Raw genomic sequence first — 20,286 nt, 5'->3', positions numbered from 1 at the left:
ATACACATGACTATCCTTGATAAAAGGTGGCTATTGGGGAGGACACTCTTCTGTCCACCTACTAACACATTTACACCAGAGAGGATTTGGCAAAGCGTGATTGTTTACTCCGCCCAAAATCTGTACATGAAGTGAGAAAATAATTATCAGAATATGACCACAAAGTGAGGAATTTTTGAATTGAGGTCAGAGTCTCGAATTTGGTCAAAACATAAAAAAATGTAGTTGCTAATTTGCTATGTGCGGCTTATTTTATCAAAAATAAGTTTCGTAATGGTTAGGTTGTTATGAATGCACTGATACGTGGATGAACGTGTCATTTTGGAAACTTTGGGAGAAAAAAAAAAATTATATCGGAGTTGTGCCTGTTGTTCACACACGATCTGCTCTCTCATTGGCTAGAATGGTTCCATCTGATCTTGCCTCCTCCCATCTTCGAGGACCGGATGTGGATCTAGCGGTCATCTGCCGATCGTTCAGCACACTGTGTTCTAGGGATCTGACTGCCAAGATTTTATGTAAAATAGGTGCACACTTGGTTTGCAAATTTCGTTCAGAGGTGCTAAATTCTCTAGGCCAGCAAATGCTATTGGTGTGTCTGAGCCCTTAGAGCGGTCACTCAATTATAATAGATCACAATAGATAATAAATCATCTTTGTTTACTCTCCTCGACCACTTACCGGTTTCCAGGTCATTTAAAAAATAAAAAATAAACTTTATTTAACTTTATTTAGCAAGTCAGTTAAGAGAAAATTCTTAATTTTCAATGACGGCCTAGGAACAGTGAGTTAACTACCTGTTCAGGAGCAGAACGACAGATTTGTACCTTGTCAGCTCGGGGACTTGAACTTGCAACCCTGCTGCCTGATGGAGGAGAGAGGAAGGATTTTTTTCCCAAATGAGGAAAGGCCCGTCTGGTAGCATACAGTTATTACCACATAAATGTATAAGCATTTCAATACACCAGCAATAACATCTGCTAAACACATGTATATGACCAATACATTTAGATTTCCTTTGAAATGGCAAAAATTGTGAACACACCCTTTTAAAACCTAAATAAATTCATTCAAATGTGCCAAACCAACATACTTCTATATATACATACTTCAATATCACGTGAAATGCCTACGTTTTTTACAATAACCAATATTTTGTTTTTACAAACAATGTATCACAAAAGGGAGTCTGAACAGACGTGGCTGCATGAGTTAATTAGTATAGTGCATTTACACTATTTAGTTGGCAATTTAGTTCTGCTACCAGCACGCAGCAAATGTGTGCAACTAAGAGACATCCTATGTCTCTGCAGTCAACAGTAATTGAACATGGCCAGCTCAGCTCGTAAAGGCTAAAAGCCAATTTAGCTTGATCCGAAAATGTGGTCGGACGACTCGTTATGGAGGGTGTGACGCAATTGCGAAGCCTCCAGAGGCATACAGATGCCAAATTGAGCTCCGTACCGTAATGCATCGCCATGCGCCTCCCAACTTGTATAACAATGCGGAGTGCTCCATATAGCTTGTATAGCCTCGCATTGACATGATTGGTTGACGGCAGGTGGGGGCAGGAGGTCCTGTATAAACACACACTTCGCTGACAACAGCTCTGCGCTGCTCAACAAAGCACAGCATGTATGAATGCCCTGACTTCTGCGGAGGCCATATCATCATAAATGCTGCACGGCCAATGCAGAGGTTGGATTGACCATGCAGCGCCTTTAAAGGAGAAGCATCCAACTACAGATGTTCTGAGGCTGTGCGGACTGCAATGCGCATGCGTCTCAGACTGTATGTGCGCACGCAACATGTAAACGTTTTAGTCCCCTCTATATCGAGTGTGTCTGTAGCTTTGTTCCAGGGCGTTAGTGTGCTATGCACATACCTATCGGCGCATTTGCTCTGGTTCAGGACGTTATGTTAACCACTGTTCATTGTGCAGCGCTAATACACCAGTTTCTAATTATGAATGTAATTTCATCACCCGTGCACCATTCGACATCCAGTCTCACCTAGTATGTCAACAGCGTCTGTGGCGTGAGAAGGTATCTGCTGGAGGTAGATCCCATTGAAACCAAGACGAGGGAGTGTAACGACCCACCATGATCCTAGCCCTGTTTTTCGGTTGTGTTGTGAATGGTCGTTTTTTTTTTTTTTTACCGTAGTGTAGAGAGAAGAGCGCGACATGTTTTAGTTTCAAGGGGGTGTGGAACGCGCAGTTATGTAACGCAACCACAGATCGTTTAGGCTAATTGCAAAATCCCTATAGTTTAGCACATTACATGCCAAGTAACCCGTAATGGTAATGAAGAATCTATAATACAACTAAGAAAAAGAGAATCATTAAGTGCAGACATATAATAATAATATACAATGATATTATGAAGTTAAAGGTGATCTGTCATAACATCTATGATATATATATATATGAAAGCATATAAATTAAGTTCCATTTTACATTGTAAGTAAACAAGCCACTTTCCAGTTTGAAATAGACTAAATAGACCAGCTTACTTTGTGGCAGTAGGCCTGTACAAAGAGCAGTCTTCTAGATTTACTAGGCCTATTTTTTATTTGTACCTTTATTTAACTAGGCATGCCAGTTAAGAACAAATTCATATTTGAAGAAACAGTGGGTTAACTGCCTTGTTCAGGGGCAGAACAACAGACTTTTACCTTGTCAGCTCGGAATTTGATCCAGCAACTTTTCCATTACTGGCCCAGTGCTCTAATCACTGCTCTATTTGGTTATCATAGGTAGAAAAAGTAGACTTAAACAATAAAAAAAATTCAAGTCTCTGTAAATATGAAATATATTGCTATTTCAAGTATTTCTAAGTCAAAGGATAGACCTATATTTCAATACTTTATATAAAATGTAACAGACAGCACAAAATACAAAGGACATTGCAAAGGACATTAGAAACGACATTGTTAGTTGTGGTAATATGTACATTATGTCGTGCATGGAGACAACAATGTGCTAGTTCAATAAATCGGCCAACCACCTGCAAACACTGTTCCCTCCTACCAGACATCAACACATTAGATGACAAAATAACATTTTAGCTGATGGGAGGATTTCCTGAAGGAGAGGCCAGACACTGGGTCAAGAGACATGACGTTTATTTATTGGAGCCCTGAGTAAAATTTCCCAGATCTTACAGAATAATCTTCAGTTTAAGAGATTTCTAATAAAAACATTTACTTCTACCATGCTCAAAATTGCAGACAGTCCTTACAGCTGACTGTAACAAATGCAACATAGACAAATAACAATGACATGAAATACCTATATAAAATAGCTATTCATGTTTATTTTTCACCATTAAAACACTCTTAAATATGTGTCTAGGTTGGACCTGTTGCTGTTAAAATACAATAAATCATTTTTATTCTGAATTGGAATAAACTGATTGATCACATCACACAGGTGTAGACTATAAAACACACACACACACACACAGTCCTAATGGTAGGTGTGTGACTGGTTGAAGTTTTCAACAAGCGGGTCTATTCTGGGCTCAGTTTTTGACAGTTGAGAACCCTGACACACACAGGTATGTGGTGCCAAGCTGGATCAGAACATCTACTGCTTTCTCAGTCAGTTTCTCAGCCTCAAAAAGCATCATGCGTTTTTCATTGTGTTCCAGTTCAGAATAAAAATGATTACTTGTATTTTAACAGCAACAGTTTTTTTTCTCATCTTCCATCTGTACTGTTACTAGGGTTGCACTATCAGTAGCTAGATAGATTGCTTTGGCTAATGTTAGCTATTAGCTGTGTACAAGGCCAGGAGATTGTTTGAACGAGAAACTCATATTGACTACTATGAGAGTTAGTACTCCCTTATTTCTGCTTATCATCACTTGTTATACAATTACAACAATGCCTTGCTAGCTGACTTCATTTCCACTGTCAAAGCACTGCTTCCTGAAGTATTCTGCCCTATTCTGAAAGAACTCCCTGGGTTTACCATCATGGGGCGGCAGGTAAGCCTAGTGGTTAGAGCGTTGGGCTAGATCGAACCAGCTGACACGATACAAATATTTCGTTCTGCCGCAGAACAAGGCAGTTAACCCACTGTTCCTAGGCCGTCATTGTAAATACGAATTTGTTCTTAACTGACTTGCTTAGTTAAATAAAGTTTTTGCTGTGGATGTTTGGTCAGAACCTTTCTTTTTAATTTGTTCGTTTTGAGAGACTCATTACTAAACACTTTCCTGCACAAAACACATTGTGGGCGCTCCTCGTTATTTCTCAAAGTTTGTATGAAACCAAGAGAGAGAAACTCATCGCTGTATTTGCGTTTAATGACAATTGAACTCAGTCAGAATGTGTGGCTAGCTTGAGTCCATTCGATGACAGCGGTGAGTGATGGCGAGTGGGAATTACAAGCCAGTGGCTGACAGCGCATCAATCTGCTGCTGAACAACAGCACTGCAGCGGGTGGGTCGCGGAGTGATCTTCAAGAAAACTGCAGAAAAAATATCTGTTTAAACCGCGAAGCACACGGGCATCTCCTTCCCCTACTCATGCAGCTGCCAAACTGAGTAGAGACACTGCCGTTAAGCAGAGAGCGCACTGAACAGAGTGCAGTTGCACTTGGCCAAAATCAATTCCAGTAATTCATTAAATAATTAGAAATGTACTCTGACACCTCGCGAACCACCATTAAACAGGTCTGCGACCCACTTTGGGTCTGCATTATTATATATGCATTCTAGGAAATGTTTTTTTTATTTTTTAGCAAAGCTGAGGGGGAACCCCAGTCAAGCATAGCAAACAATGTAAAAAAGGGGTTCATGTGAAAATAATAGTTTTAATAGTATAACTTTATTATGATCAACAACAACAATTAACATACAAGTAATCTTTAGTAATGGTGAATGTCATAGTTAATACTTTATAGTTGGAGACTTAAAAGTTGAGTGACTGGAATGTAGTCTGAGGCATGATCGATGATATTGACTGAGTTGCTTTATATTGATTGATCCAGTTCATAAGTAGTTGATAATTGGTTATATAAGTTAAATAATATTTGTTTATTAAACTGTTAATTATTAGTTTATAAATATATTAGGCATATGTGTTATAGTTTATTACATATTTATAAATTATATATAAACTAATAATATATTTTATTTTATTTCACCTTTATTTAATTAACTAGGTAGGCAAGTTGAGAACAAGTTCTCATTTACAATTGCGACCTGGAATATAAAATATTAACAGTTTATAAACTACTTAAACACGCCTTTACATTATTGTAAGTATACCATAATGTAAAGTATTATGTAACCTAGCCGTATTTTTATTTAATTTTGTACATATTTTTAAATCTACAATTTTGAATGGTGGGAAATGTATGTCATGGTATGTACCGATTGTCTCTCTGAGTCTACTTAAGCAAAATGGCGTGCACACGTGGCCGACCGTAAAGGGAAAGGCAATATGGATACGCCTGGTGCCCAAATTGATGACGTTTGTCGCACAGCCAGTCTCGAGCCGAGACCAACGCATGGGTTCAGTTAGTTCAGTCAGAAGAGAGAGGACCAACTCGGCGGGAAATCTGTCTCCCTTCCAGCAGGTGGCGTTTTTTCGTTGTTTCGCCCACCAAGCAAGGAGTTTTTGTATGGAGGTCATTGATAGTGTGGAATTAGGTCAACAAATAAATGAATGGCTTATTTGCAACGTAAGGTTTATTTGATCGAATAGAAGTTTCGTAATGCTTCAGGTGTTATGAGTGTACTGATATAAGTAGGACACGTGACATCCTGGCAGCTTTGAGAACAAAATAACACTAAATCAGAATTGTCTCGAGATGGCTATGCATATTTGGTTCAGTTCAGACAGTAGTTTTGATGAGCCCTTCTATTTTATGCTTGTGGCTAGAAACTTCAGATATAATGTTTTACTCAGCCAAAGTTGGAACTTGGGAGTGTTCCGAATCATTTATTTAATATCGGAGTATTATTTTTTTTATTACAAAAATGTAACAGACGTTAATGCCGCAGTTGTGTATTTTCGGTGAAAATCACAACAATATATGTGGTCCAGCCGTAACTCTGGCCTGATATTGGCTACACTATCTAGCTACTTTCCTCTCCTTACTGCGGGGGCGAAGTGTGCCCTGTGTTGTTGTGTTGTCTGTCGGCTTGCAGGGTAAACTCTCCCATTTGAGCAGTGTAGACCGTTTGACGGTGGCATACAAAATGGTTACTACCAATATTATTTGTCATGTAGGCTGCTATCCTACTACTCGAAATAAAATCAAGTGGGATGAACCAAATTGGAGATGGTGACGTTTCTATATGTTATTTCTTCTTGCCCATCGAAATACACATAACTTTATTTTAGTTTCTTAACTATACTGAACAAAAATATAATCGAAACATGCAACAATTTCAACGATTTTACTAAGTTACAGCTGATATAAAGAAATCAGTCAATTGAAATAAATTCATTAGACCCTAATGGCCCTGGATTTCACATGACTGAGCAGGGGCACAGCAATGGGTGGGCCTGGGAGCCAGGCCCACTCACTGGGGGAGCCAAGCCCAGCCAATCAGAATACGTTTTCCCCCCACAAAAAGGGCTTTATTACAGACAGAAATACTTCTGTCTCATCAGCTGTCCGGGTGGCTGGTCTCCGACGATCCCACAGGTCCCACATGATTACACAATGTCTGAGGTTGTGAGGCTGGTTGAACGTACTGCCAAATTCTCTAAAATTACATTGGAGGCAGCTTATGGTACAGAAATGAACATTCAATTCTATGGCAACAGCTCTGGTGGACATTCCTGCAGTCATCATGCCAATTGCACACTCCCTCAACTTGACATCTGTGGCATTGTGTTGGCAACAACTTTGTGCACAACATTTGAGAGAAATACGTTTTTTGTGCATATGGAACATTTCTGGATGTTTTATTTCAGCTCATGAAACATGGCCCTAACACTTACATGTTGCCTTTATATTTTTGTTCAGTATAAACTAGCTGAAAAGGGCTTATCAAGACGACTGATTTAACCGAGTCGATTCGTCTCCACACTGCGCTCTCAGGTGCACGACATAAATGTGGGACTAGAAACACAATTGTTATGAATGAGATAGGAGAAACGTCATTGCGTTTGCACTAGTGATACTACGGTAGCATCGAAGGGGTGTACACACATGATCCGTTGATAGAGGTAGCTAGTTCTCTGTGTAAATCAGTTGTGCGCTGACTTCTATTTTATATTTTGGGGGTGTGGGGGAAGAATGAAAGAGGTCTTCCACCAAAACGGACGAAATCATGAACGGCGCCGTATACATTTCGTTTTTTCAAGGTCAGCTGGAATCTGCACTAGAGCAAGTAGTGCAACTCGCAGTCCAGGAAATAACCAAGACTGTTGGGTCAAGCTTGAGTTCTGTGTTAATGAAAACGGCCGTCAAAGAACAAGAAAACCAACGACTTAAGTTAAAGCTTCAATCACTGGAGTTTGAATGTAATGGGGTAGAAAATGGAGCCGCGTTCAACGGTGGCATGGAAGACAACGCGGCCACGGATCGAACAAAGCCCGAGACACACACCCCCAGCCACGGCACAGAGCGCGGCGTGCACGCAAACACTCAAAGACTGGATCAAAAAGGACGAGTAGTGGGTAAGGTTACTAGTTAGGCAAGGTTACTAGTTAGGCAATGTTACTACCAAGGAACCTAGAGGTTTATACATTTGAAACAAGGCAATAACTCCATTCTGTAGCCCTACAGTCTGTTTGACCGCCGACTGCTTGTTTACGTGTCTGTGGCACAACGTAGCCACACACTCAGTTTACATATAGTGGCGAAGTCAACAACAGGACAAAGCACAGCATCCTGGTATAGGTATCCGCATAGAGCGGAAAAAGCTTGATAATAATAACCAGAGTTGATATGTAAATATGACGTGCAGTAGTAGCCTGCAGCACACTGGGAATCAATGACATGTGTGGTACAATCTTGAGGATATGAAAAACGGTCGTTTTCAATGTGGTTCTATTACCTTGGTTTCTTTGTTTCACTTGGGTTTTATTTGACTCAGGCATGTGTCCTTGTGAACGCTTACAATGGTTTCTTGTCTCGAGGTGTACACCTAATTATTGTTATGTGTCGAGGCCAATTGGACATCTGCGGTGACATTGTTGCCATTGAGATTGTTACAATGTACAAGTTGTAGGTTGAGAACTAGTGACAACATCACCGACCTTCTCACTGGTTGTCAAGCAAACGGTTCACTGAAAGGCTGCACATCCATCCCCATTCATTTTTCCTATCAGTGAAAATGATAGGCCTACTTATTGACTACTGCAACATACATCCCTTCCTACATTCTTCTCTGTAATTGAAGATGGGTTGGGATGAGAGGACTATCAGTGGTTGACAAGGCAGTGACGTTATTGTTGTTGAGCCTTTACTTAGCAGTGGCAGCAAAGGATAGGATGCCTTTCCCCCCAATAATTCTCCAATGACAGTCACAAGCGCAAACCACACCCACTCAGTTCTCAGAGGGGATACATTTAGGGAGAGGAGGGGTGTGAGATATTAAATGGCGGGTGGAGGAGACACTGGGCAAGCTGTGTGTCATCGTGCCCCAAAATGCTGAGGCCATTGGCAGACCTTCAACTCAATTTGCACATTTTGGACAAAGCTGAGGCTGGAACTGTATCTCGCCACTTATTAGGATATTTAAGATGTGACGGCCAGGGAGGCCATTTTGATGTTGTAGGTAAATGAAACCTGGCAGCAACATTCATCCTTCAGACACCCACACTGGTAGCTCCTCATACAGTGCATGATGTCATACTTACACAATGCAACAATAACAATTAGGCTAGTAGGCTTCTTCCTCTCTGACTCAGCTCAATTACTATTTATATCCTGTGGTTTTAACAAAAATGGGTAATTGTAGAGACCATGCTGCACAAAATCTCCACACAGTTTTCACACTTGATTTCCAACTTGATTTGTTTTCTTCCTCAAGGATTTGGACATGTAATCCATTCTCTTTTCTAATTATGTAAATCTGTGTGTGTGTGTGTGAAACCCTGTTGGCTTTGTCAAGCGGCATTGTAGATGATCTAAGGTTGCCTGAAACCAACTAGGCCTATGCTGTCATTGTCTGCAGCAGCTTGGTGCTCTGCTGCTCACCACCGCTTTAAAGCAGTTGCCATTCCACTCCTACTTTAGTCAAATCGCATCAATGAGTACGTTTACATGCACACTAATAATTGTATATTAAACTGATTATGGCAGAAGGCTGAGTATGACATTAATAATGTAAACATCTTGCTTATCTTAATCAGTGTACGGTCATAATGGAAGTAAGCATGCGCTGATCAAAACACCTGGTTTTCTGAGCAATCTTTAAAATATTTAGGACATGTTAACAACTTAATTGGCGTTCCAGCAGTGTATTTGGTCTATGCATTTGTCAGCACCGGTAGTGCAAGCCTCCTTTTATGCACAAGTTAATTGAGTTTGAAAAAACTGTAATCTTATAACATGTGTATGTGAAAACTATTTCTATGTCCAACCTCAGAACAAAGTAGTCTTTGCAAAAATAACATGGTCACTGTGGTAGAATGTTTATTTTGATTGGTGATTTTTCTGCATTTATCAAAAAGGTCCCATCAGAAGCCTGATTTTCAGGTGTCCATGTAAATAAGATTATTAGTGAATTTGTTATTCTTGCAAAGCATGTAAAGATTTTAAAGCTGCAATATTTAACTTTTTGGGCGTCCCGGCCAAATTCACATAGAAATGTGAGTTTTCTATATCTGTCAGGTCTAAGAGGCGGGTAGATCTGTTCGATGTGCGTTATTTCTATGATTCACATTCTTAAGTTTCGTTTTTCCTCCTTTACTTTCGGTTTTGTACACCAGCTTCATGGAAGATATCTTTCACAGCAGTTGGGATGGTACAATTATTCTCAACACTGTTTGCTTGTTTTGTCACAAACTGAAATTAGTTTAACTATTAGAATTTTAGCACCCAGGAAATGGCGCAGCGATTTCTGCGTAGTGCATCTTTTAAACAATCTATTCTATTAATCTGACTATCCACAATCTTATTATTGTGTGCATGAAACCGTGATCAATGACTCAGTACTTCAGTTTCCTCTCAGCTTTTATCTGTAACTAAGACCGAACGCCATCTATGTGTGGTGATGGATATGTAAAATGTTTTCTCACCATGTTTTGCACAACTTGTTTTACATTTACAACTTGTGGTTAAGAACAGAGGGTGCGAGTCATCGTGTGTGTGTGTGTGTGTAGGCCATTGTATGATTCATCATGTCGCCTAGGCTTTCTACTACACAGGTGTTAATTCTTGGAAAGAGTAGTCTAGCTCGTTTGTCAGATATCATCATGGAGATATTTGCACTACAGTGTATGCGATGAAAAGTGTATTTTCTCTGTGATTGGATATGTTTGAAAATATCAAGTGTGGTAATTTGATTTAGCTTCAAAACCATTATGGGATCTGTGACAACTTGCTTGATTACTTCAGGGGAATGTTTACCGCTACCAAATTATATCTATTGCAAAGGGGGATGTGACTGAGCTATCTGAGCAATGAAGCCTTCTCATTGAATCATATAGGATTCCCTTACATATTGTACTGCTCTATAAAAGTAAGAGATTTAATTATGGTAATTCACTCATATTGAATATAACTAAATGTATTGTCATTGCCACCATGGATGAAATGCCCAATAAAAACTGCCTCACATTTTAAAATGATTTTGATTGGTGTATTTAACAGCAACCAATCAAAAATGGAGAAATTGGCATTTATAAGAACCTCAAATCGGTCCCCTAGACACGTCTTTTCTGGGTCTCATTTGGTTGTAATCATTCAAGTGATTTTCACTTTCAGTCTGGCAGTGCTACAACAAATCAATCAAGAGCCATTTAACATGGCTGAAATCTAACTTTTGAGTCGTTGTATTGCACAGGCGAAAGTTAATACCCATTGCTGGTCACTAAAAAGTGGTTGATCTAAAACTTAATATGGAATGAATGTTTTTCTTAGTGTTTTGGGCTCCTGCAAAAAGGAGGGCCCCACTATGTAATATGTAGAGAAATGCTTCTAATAACAATGCTTTACAAGCAAGGGGTGTCAAGGCTAATGTATAAAGCAGGGATGGACTAGATTCAAAAGGACTCAATGGCTGTTATTTTTCCAATTCTAATGGCTGAGCCAAAAATAGACCTTAACATTTTAAATGGATGAGACACAATTTTTCCCAAACCAAGTTTGGACATAGTGTGGCTTGTGATTTCATTGCAGAATGCATTTTTGTGTTATTTGATTAAATCCTCTACACAAGTAATTGCAACTCTAGTCATTTACATAGTAAAAATAGTCGTTTTGGAGAGAAGTTTCCCTGCAAGGATACAGGGTTGTTTTTACCTACTGTGTTCAACAAATATCCTACAATGAGAGCATTGTGTGCAATGTGATTTTACATTTTTGTTTGTATTTTTTTTTAACCTTAATTGGTGCCAACTTTCAAATGTCACTATCTACAAACATACCAGTCATTGACCTATGCCTAATCATTTCATCTTAACTCACAACAGGTTTTTATTTCTACTTTCCTTGTGATTTACTGATCTATTTCCTTATCAGAATTAGCCTACTGTCTTTCATTATAACTATTTTGTCTCGGTTTCCTTCTCTGCAGGTCAGCTAAAGATGGTTATGGAGCATGTGCTAGAGTTTGCTGTGTGCGAGCTGACCAAAATCGTGGAGGCCAGTTTCGACGACCTGCTCCTGGAGATGACCAAGAAAGAGCGGGAGCACAGCGCTCTGGAGGAGCAGTTACGCCGCGTGGCTCACCAGGAGAATGGGAAGGGTGGAGTGTCGAGGAGGTGTGGGTCGGAAAACAACACAGCATTTCCCAGCGGCTCAGAGGACACTAGGCAGGAATCCAGAAACGTCACAGTCAAAATTGTCCGGGGACCAAGGGAGCAAACGGAGACAACAAATGGTCTGTGTTTTAACATTAAAATTATGTTCTAGTCAACATGACAATCAACTGCATGCTTTATTTACAGCCTCAAATGTGACACACACATAAAAGGGATGCTTGCTATGATACCAGTCAAATCCCACAGCATTGGAGGTTATGCTTTGTTATCGAAAATGTAGGGATGGAAAGTACCACAGTACTGCCAGGGCTCGGCCCCTCCTCTGCCTATACATTAAATTACTCATGAGAGGCCAGTAACTTCCTGTTCATATGGTTTCAAGTTGCAACTTGCAATACCACAGGGTAAATCCAGTTGAATTCAATCACTTTTTGATTTGAACGAAACCTTCCATACATATTTACCTGTTGTAGATGTGCTCAGAAAATACCTTGAGGCATCCATGTCTTCATCACTGGAAAAGATAAACGGTTGAGTTTCATTAAAAAACTTACAAACAGGGTTGTCAATCAATTGGAAAATGTCCAGAATTTATCAAATTTGATTTAAAAAAAATATATTATTACCGTAAATGTCAATTATCTAAAAACACGTAAAATAGTGTTTCATATTCGCGTGTTGTATCTTAGTCCCTATTTGACATAATCTGAGGTTTTTGTAGTGTGCCCACCATCGGTTGTCATGTTTTAGCTGATACCTGTACTAAAACTGGAATAAAAATGGACATTTCTACATTCAAATGGTACCACAAAGATGGTTGGAGGTCCACACATCCGACAATGTTGTCATGAATGGGAATATCTGTTTTAAAAATTACACTATCAATCCTCCATAGGAAACCAATTTGAAATATAGATTACAGAATACACATGACCGTTTTTAAGTTGACATTTGACATCGGATGGACCGGTGGGCCACCTTTATGGTACTAATTAGAAGTAAAACATTCCATTTAAAATTGAAATGGTGTAGCAGCTAAATTGCAGTGATCTGAAGGGATATGTTCATTCTATGACTTATTTTTCTATGATTGAAATGACACCCAACCTGTGTTTAAGAGCATGTTGTGTCTCAACTGATGGCGGGCACAACATAAAAAAACCTCAGATAATGTAAAGTAGGGTCTTAGCTACAACATGCTAATATGTTATCAAGAACTTATAAAATAGACAACCCTGTTTTTCTAGGCTTTTAAATTCTATCAAGCTCAACCATTTATCTTTTCCAGTGATGAAGACCTGGATGTCTCATGGTATGAAAAATGGGTCAACTTTGACGACCTTTCTCTCCTGAATGCTTTTCCAAAAAGTCACTTTCTGACCACTTCGTCCATGGCCAAACACGTGTGGAAAGTTGTTTCAATGAAAAGAGATGCTGTCAACAAAAAAAAAAAAAGTGATTGAATTCGAATGGATTTACACAACATATTAAGATGAATACAAGGGTATTGTTAATCTCGGGTACGCTTTATTTTACAAGCTGCTATTTTTTTTGCTTGATCGATCAATTGGTAATGACCTAATAATGAAGGTTATTTTGGGAGTCATTCTACATTGAAACAAGTGCCGGTACATACCAGCTGGTTACCAATTGTGTTGAATTCTTTGACTTGCCAGAAAGTACACATAATGACCATGTTATGTCTTAGTAAACACTTAGCAAGTATCAGTTGAAACAAATCAAGTGTTCCCTTAATTTCTGGTGCTGAAAATAAGCTTGTGGCCAAGAAGTCAGACTGTAAAACACGCACAAAAAACATTTTGAATAGGAGTCAATATGGACTAACCAGAGCTCTGAGGCCCCATTTTCTAAATAAAAATGTTAATGTGTTTCTTAACCATGTTATAAACTATGCCTTGCACACAACACCAGTCTCAGTTGAACTGGTCAGTTGACCTATTTAGTAGCTGTCAAAATGGGAGCTGAAGCTCACCTGTTACAGTTAACTATTAACTGTGTGAGTGCCAAATAGTTGCTCCAGTTAAGCCCCTGCAATTTGTTACAGTATATATGGCGTCATGCCATGTACAGCAGATATAGTTTTCCCTCTACTCTAAGAGTCCAGTCTTATACTTGTGCTGGTAATACTGTTTAGATATTATTAAGCTGGTTCAGTATAAGCAAACAAACACTTCCTATGTGTATATTGCCTTGGGTCTCTTAATGTAAGCATTTTTGTCAAATTGATCAATATTAAAATGTACGACATTAGAAATGACTTCTATAGTGATGGAAATAATCACTGAAATTGTTAACTTCTTCTTCAGGTGCAATGATGTACAAACACAAACGTGCACGCGTTTTGCACGTTTATTCCAGTTCAGTTGTCTTGTTCAAGTTTGTTTCATCTCTTTCTCCCCCTCTCTCTGTGCAGACAGCGACAAGAAAGCTGTCTGGACCATATGAATTGTATTTAGTTTTCCAGTTCAGGTTTGTCTTGTTCTCAGTTTTGTCGCTCTCTCCCTCTCTCTGTGTGTAGACAGTGACAAGCAGGCTGTCCTGACCGTAGCCCAGGACTGGGTCCCCATCCTGGACAAGGTGTTTGGGCAGAAGTGGTGCAGTGACCTGTGGCAGATCAAAGAGCTGGCTTCAGGGAAGGGGGGTGAGGAGAGGACTGGGGAATCTGGGCTGGGGATTGTGGGCTCCTTCCCCAGTCTGAACGCCCTGATCCGTGAGAACCTGGAGCCCACCCCCACCATCCCCCTGCAAGACCCCCAGTGGATGCCTCTGGAGGACATGGAGGTCCTCTCCTCGACCTTGGACACTCCGCAAGACCCTCCTGCTAGCATAAGCACCACAGCCACAGGTGCGCATGGGAACTACTGAAAGGATGTCCCTACGTGACATGGCCAGTTATGTGCACACTTACTCTTAAGTCCATCACCCTTTATTGCCAATAATCATCATGACTTTTTTGTCTATTTCTATCCCTCCGTCTGTGTTTCAGTTGAGGAGTCCCTCAGGTCTCCGTCGATGCTTCACCGGCTCCTCACACTCCCCGCGCAGCTCCTAGAGGAAGACGAGAACACTATGGAAACCATCCCCCTGCTCCCCGACGCTTCACCTGGCAGAGCAGCTGTGCGCCGGCAAAATACAGAATCGCCTAACCAGAGCTGCCCATCTCCTCCCAAGAAAAAGGTTGCTGTTTCACAGGAGGAGGAGGAAGACGAAGAGGACGAAGAGAAAGAAGACAAAGGGACAACGACGCTGGACTCAAAGGTGAAGACCGTGCCTCTCAAAGGCAGGAAGGGTTACGAGTGTAAAGAATGCGGCAAGAAGTTCAGCCGAGCGCCGCTCCTGAAAGCTCACCAGCAGACTCATATCAGCACAGCACTGGCGACGACGACAGCAATCTGCTGTTCCGAGTGCGGGAAACACTTCTCCCAGGCATCCCGGCTACAGGCGCACCTACGAACACACACTGGGAAAAAGTCTTGAGCAGATGGAAAAGGGAATTGGAAGATTTGAAGCAACAAAAAAAAAAGGAGAATATGGAATCAAAGTCGATCTTCAGTCCACATCTCACATATAGCCATATCAGTAGCAGGAGGGTCACCAGTACTCGAGTTCATACATTTGAGTTCACTTTTAAGTACCGTAAGTCAGGAATCGGGGGCATTTTTTCCAGGTACAGTTTTGCTGACTGCTGTTTCTTAATTGTTACCACCATTTTGATTTCTTACATGTGGCGACAAGGTAAATACTTTAATGATTTGGGATTGGATCTCGCTGGTAGTTGTGTTTAGTATGTATCGCCATTGTACATTCTCTATAGCATGGGACAGTGGCGCTCACAACAAAACAACAAAGTTAAATTTTTAAGTGATCTTTTTACTTTTCTCAATATACTTTTCTACATTTTTGGAATATCAAACTGGTCTCTCTGTGCTTTATTATTTCACATCAAGGTCATTTGCTATACCGGAGGCAATGATCTTGGATTTTGTGGACTGCAACTTCAATGAACATTACACTGATTTGTGAGAATTGTATCTTTCAGTGGCAGAAGCGTTGTCTCATCTTCTTCCCAGTGCCACAAGCAGTGACTCGATTTCAAAGGGTGTATGTGCCCAGGGTAAAGGGGGAGAGAGACAGACTGCTGGAGTCAATAGCAGAGGTAATACCTTTGTTTTGCTTACCTCTGAATGTGAATCTCTGTACAGGTGGAAAGAACCTGGTATTTCTCTTTACCTTCTTCATGCAATTCACTATTTACAGTCCTCACTTGACAGTATTTTAATTTCTTCACTCAACATAAATACCTCCTTTAAACAGTCAAATAATATACGTTTGATAAAGGTATTGTTACATTGGTAGCCCTTTGTTTTTTTTTTATAAAGAACCACAGATTCAGAACAATTGAGAACATTGTGCAATTTACTCCTGAATCACAAGTCTACAGACCTCTAGTTGATGACTAGCACAAGCTGTGTGACGATGACATGGCCCTCTTGGGTTTTTCTACATCCTATCCATGTCTGCCCTAGGACCATTCCTAACAAGTCTACGAAGATAAAGTGAGGGAAAGAATGGGAATCTCGCCCTCGTGCTGATTGTGCAGGCTGGGTTTAAGTGTCGTGGGAAGTAGAGAAATACCACATTGATGAAACATACTGTTTGGTTTGTTTTATTTGTCTTGTTTGACCTCCGGATGAGTCAAATGGATGTGGAGCATCTGATTGGACATCAGGAATATTGTTTCTGCTCATATCACCATGCCTAACAGAATACTTTGTTGGAACATAAAATATTGAAGGGAGGGGCATTCTAATAAGGGATGGGTGGGGGGGTTGAAGGGCAGGGTTGTATAGATTTGAGACATACTGGTGTTTGCAGGATTGCTCTTTGCTTTTCTACAGATATCTTGGGAAGCAAACACTGTTTAAGCCCCTCTGCCAGATTCCTTAAGTATCGTAGCGTCTTCCCATTTTGATTGTGCTTTGTCTCTTGTAGATGCGCCCGCAGCTTGTAGTGCTGAGTGATAAGTGCTTTTTGAGGTCGGTTTCGGTTCGTTTAAAAAAAATTACAAAAATAACATTAAATGCATTGTGGGTTGAATGCTGTAACACCAGAATAAAACAATTAGTCACATGATACTACTTATTAACAATTTATTTACACGACTTTAGTTTAATAAAATATTTAAGTTGTGTATATCATTTGTTTTATTTGATGGCTTTATTTAATTCCAAGTCATCTCAAATCTCTAGAGCTCTGACAATTACTATTTTAGTAGTTCTTCAAAGTAAATAACGCATACTTTTATGACTGCTGAATACCAACTATCAATGACTTATCTCTACCTGAAAATACATGATCTATCTCGTGAAGCAACTGCTCTCTCTCGCGCTTGATCGCACATTCTCTCTCTCTCTGCCCCCACACTAACCTAACATAGCGAAAAACACAGGCGGGACAAGTAGGCACGCAATGGATTATGGTCATAGAAGTTAATTACCACGATTTCCGTGCCAAACAATGTATTTTGGCCTGTTTGTAAACTGCAACTCCCTATTATATCGCACAGTTTAGGCTTGATATGATTTATCTTTAGAGAAACGTTGCAATGTGCACATTGAGCTGACAGTAAAAAAAATTTAAAAAAAAAAGGAATTCAAATAATTTTACAATCGGTCAATTAGTTGTTTAGAAACCGAAAAATTACTGAAATGATGGTTAATCACTCGGCACAAAGCATGAATGTAATAGCAAGCAATACTCTGTACCATTGAGACCATGGTAATGTTACATATTCATGGCGAAGCCAGTAACCTATCGTTGAAGATGTACATGCACTTCAAACTACAATCGATGAAAAGAAATACTCATCTCTTCCGTAATCCACTGGATTTGTTTTGTCTTCCTCAGGGAAGGTTATTTCTGTGGCTCTTTTTAAGGCATCAGGCCAGCTTCTACACCAGAGCGGGAAACCCACGGCAATGTCCCAGTCCATTGTAGTCATACTCACCTGCCCACGGACTTTCTGTTAAATTAGTCGTACTAGCGCTGTTCTGAATTTGTGCTCCTGCGCTACCTTTTCATATTTTGCTGAATTGTAGCCACAGATTACATCTTAGTTTACACTCCCTTGTGCTTTAACTCATGTAAGTCCTTGACATAAGTGTAGATCAATTATTATGTATCAGAAAACATCAGGACCATGTGCTCTAATTCTATCGGAATCTGAGAAGACAATAGATTACAAAAGATATGGGTCTTTCATTCAGGTCAAACCAGCATCAAAGTTTACATGGGCACAATTTAATGATTTGGTACACAACCTCTCGCATCTTCAACTGTAACCAATTTAAAGAAATTGCATGCAACGTATTCACATTTTCATACGATACAATGTATGGAGAGAATTTTCCTCCTTGACTTCAGGGTTGTAACCAATGTGCAAATTGATGATTTTAAAGTGTTTAAGACTGGTCTCTAATGCAAAAGAGCATTATTGGCAAAAGAGCTGTACTGATTATTGGAAAATATAATTGGCCTGCCTATGTAAACACAGCCTAAGACTGAAACATTGTAGAAACCCTTAAAGGCTTTAAGTGGTCGAAAATGTATGTTGCTGATTGTATCTGCAGCCAGTGCTGCACACTTGCAATTAATGACTTGCTATTGATGATTGGCCTATCTAGAACTCACAGTGCACTTCATTCCCACTAAAAGCAGTGTACATTACCACTCAAAACACGTTTGTGCTCCGCAGTAAGCTAACCTTGAACAGTGCCGAATTGCAAATTTCAAGTGGATTGGTGTGACGCGTCAGTATTTAAGCTTTTGTTTTGTCTGAACTCCATTCATTGGAACTGTAAACTTGACATTGGCTTTGTTTTACTTTTCAATGTTAGCCATACCTCGAACCCGTCTTTCTCCTATCTAGCACTTTGCTCTCGCATTGATGTTGTCTCCTAATGCCCGCTAAGTGTAATCAAGACTTAACACACCTCTTGAAAGAGTTGTGACGACTGTGTTCAAATGCCTCATTGTTGTTTTTGCTTTTGCTAATGAATCACCCAACCACTTTTCTTCAAATGCCTACTCTGACACGTGTTCTTCTAATTTATAGCACTTTGTTATTTTTGCTGTAACTTTACAAGACCTCCAGACCTCATTTTGAATATCAGAAAAGAGTAAACACAGCAAATTGGTTATTTGAAACACCATTACCTCAGTATTGTAATAATATCACAAATATTAATAATATTTGTCTGCATGACAGTAGAATAGTGTTTCATTGGCGTTAACTAGCACAACCTTAAGGATTCCTACCAAAACAGTTCACTATTAAGCCATGATCTCTTCCTTTGTCACATGGGCATACAGATAACTACCACAATGGAAACACTTGAGTAAATGAGGGATACAAAGTATATTGAAAGCAGGTCATTCACAACCCATCATGCTTAGGGTCATGTATAAAAATGCTGGGCAGGCCATTATTTTGGTTGCCATGGTTGTGCCACCCCATAGGACAATGCCCCCATCCACAGGGCATGAGTGGTCACTGAATGTTTTGAAGAGCATGAAAATGTAGACCATATGCCATGGCTGTCTCAGTCGCCAGATCTCAACCCAATTGGACAATTTATTTCTCATGGGAGAATGGTGTCTCATCCCTCTGATAGAGTTCCAGACACTTGTAGAATCTATGCCAAGGTGCATTGAAGCTGTTCTGGGTCGTGGTGGCCCAACACCCTATTAAAGACGTTTTCTTTATTTTGGCAGTTACCTGTTTGTCAGGTTGCAAACGTTGATGTAACTAAATAACATTTGTGTGGGTCCCCTGGCAAAGATGGCTCACTGCAGAAATGTAGGACATTTAATATCACACATTTGTCACAGAGGAAACTATTATCCTTATGCACGTAACAGGGATATAGTTATAATATACGAAGAGCATGCACACAGATTTGTCGTCATTAAAAGTGCATTCAATCGAGCATTGCATTATTGTAAAGAAATCTTGTGTGTCCGCTTCTAGACATTTTTATTTAGGCTATTTCCTGAAAAGTGGTTGAATGGTTCCCTTTTTAGAAGTAATATAAACTGAGTAAAAGCCTCATCCTCATTTGAACCAAATGTGAAGGAGGTGCAAAATTATTAAAAGGGATTAACTGAATTGTGATGCAACATTTTGAAAGCGGGAATTAAATGGAGTAGACATCTTGTTTTTTTTTAGAATTCATGATTTTGGTTGTGTTTTTCTTAATTAGAATTATGTTTGTAATCCAGGGAACATGTGCAGATTTCAAATTGATATCCAAATTAAACAATTATTTCAAATAAGGATTTTATTTTATGTTCCATTTGTGACAT

At 39.7% G+C, this 20,286-nt stretch overlaps 1 protein-coding gene across 1 annotated transcript; it reads left to right on the top strand.

Moving 5' to 3' along the window:
• Positions 1-5,523: 5,523 nt before the first annotated feature.
• LOC110486193 (uncharacterized) lies at positions 5,524-20,256 on the top strand. The gene is made up of 4 exons (XM_021557614.3): positions 5,524-7,647; positions 11,715-12,020; positions 14,441-14,767; positions 14,909-20,256. Exons 1-4 carry the CDS (start codon positions 7,299-7,301, stop codon positions 15,397-15,399), a joined length of 1,473 nt encoding a protein of 490 aa, XP_021413289.3. The 5' UTR covers positions 5,524-7,298; the 3' UTR covers positions 15,400-20,256.
• The last annotated feature ends 30 nt before the right edge of the window (positions 20,257-20,286 follow it).

The sequence above is a fragment of the Oncorhynchus mykiss genome, chromosome 13 (genome assembly GCF_057628025.1).
Source record: "Oncorhynchus mykiss isolate SJ-2025 chromosome 13, ASM5762802v1, whole genome shotgun sequence".
In the NCBI taxonomy this organism is placed as follows: domain Eukaryota; kingdom Metazoa; phylum Chordata; class Actinopteri; order Salmoniformes; family Salmonidae; genus Oncorhynchus; species Oncorhynchus mykiss.
Note: the sequence above shows the minus strand (reverse complement) of the source record. Positions and strands in the feature narration are given on the sequence as shown.

Bases quoted from the DNA above. Each gene is read 5' to 3' on its own strand.
- LOC110486193 (XM_021557614.3), top strand. From the start codon at position 7,299: ATGAACGGCGCCGTATACATTTCGTTTTTTCAAGGTCAGCTGGAATCT. The intron at 12,021-14,440 runs GTCTGTGTTTTA...CTCTGTGTGTAG, and splicing joins GCAAACGGAGACAACAAATG to ACAGTGACAAGCAGGCTGTC. The intron at 14,768-14,908 runs GTGCGCATGGGA...TCTGTGTTTCAG, and splicing joins CATAAGCACCACAGCCACAG to TTGAGGAGTCCCTCAGGTCT.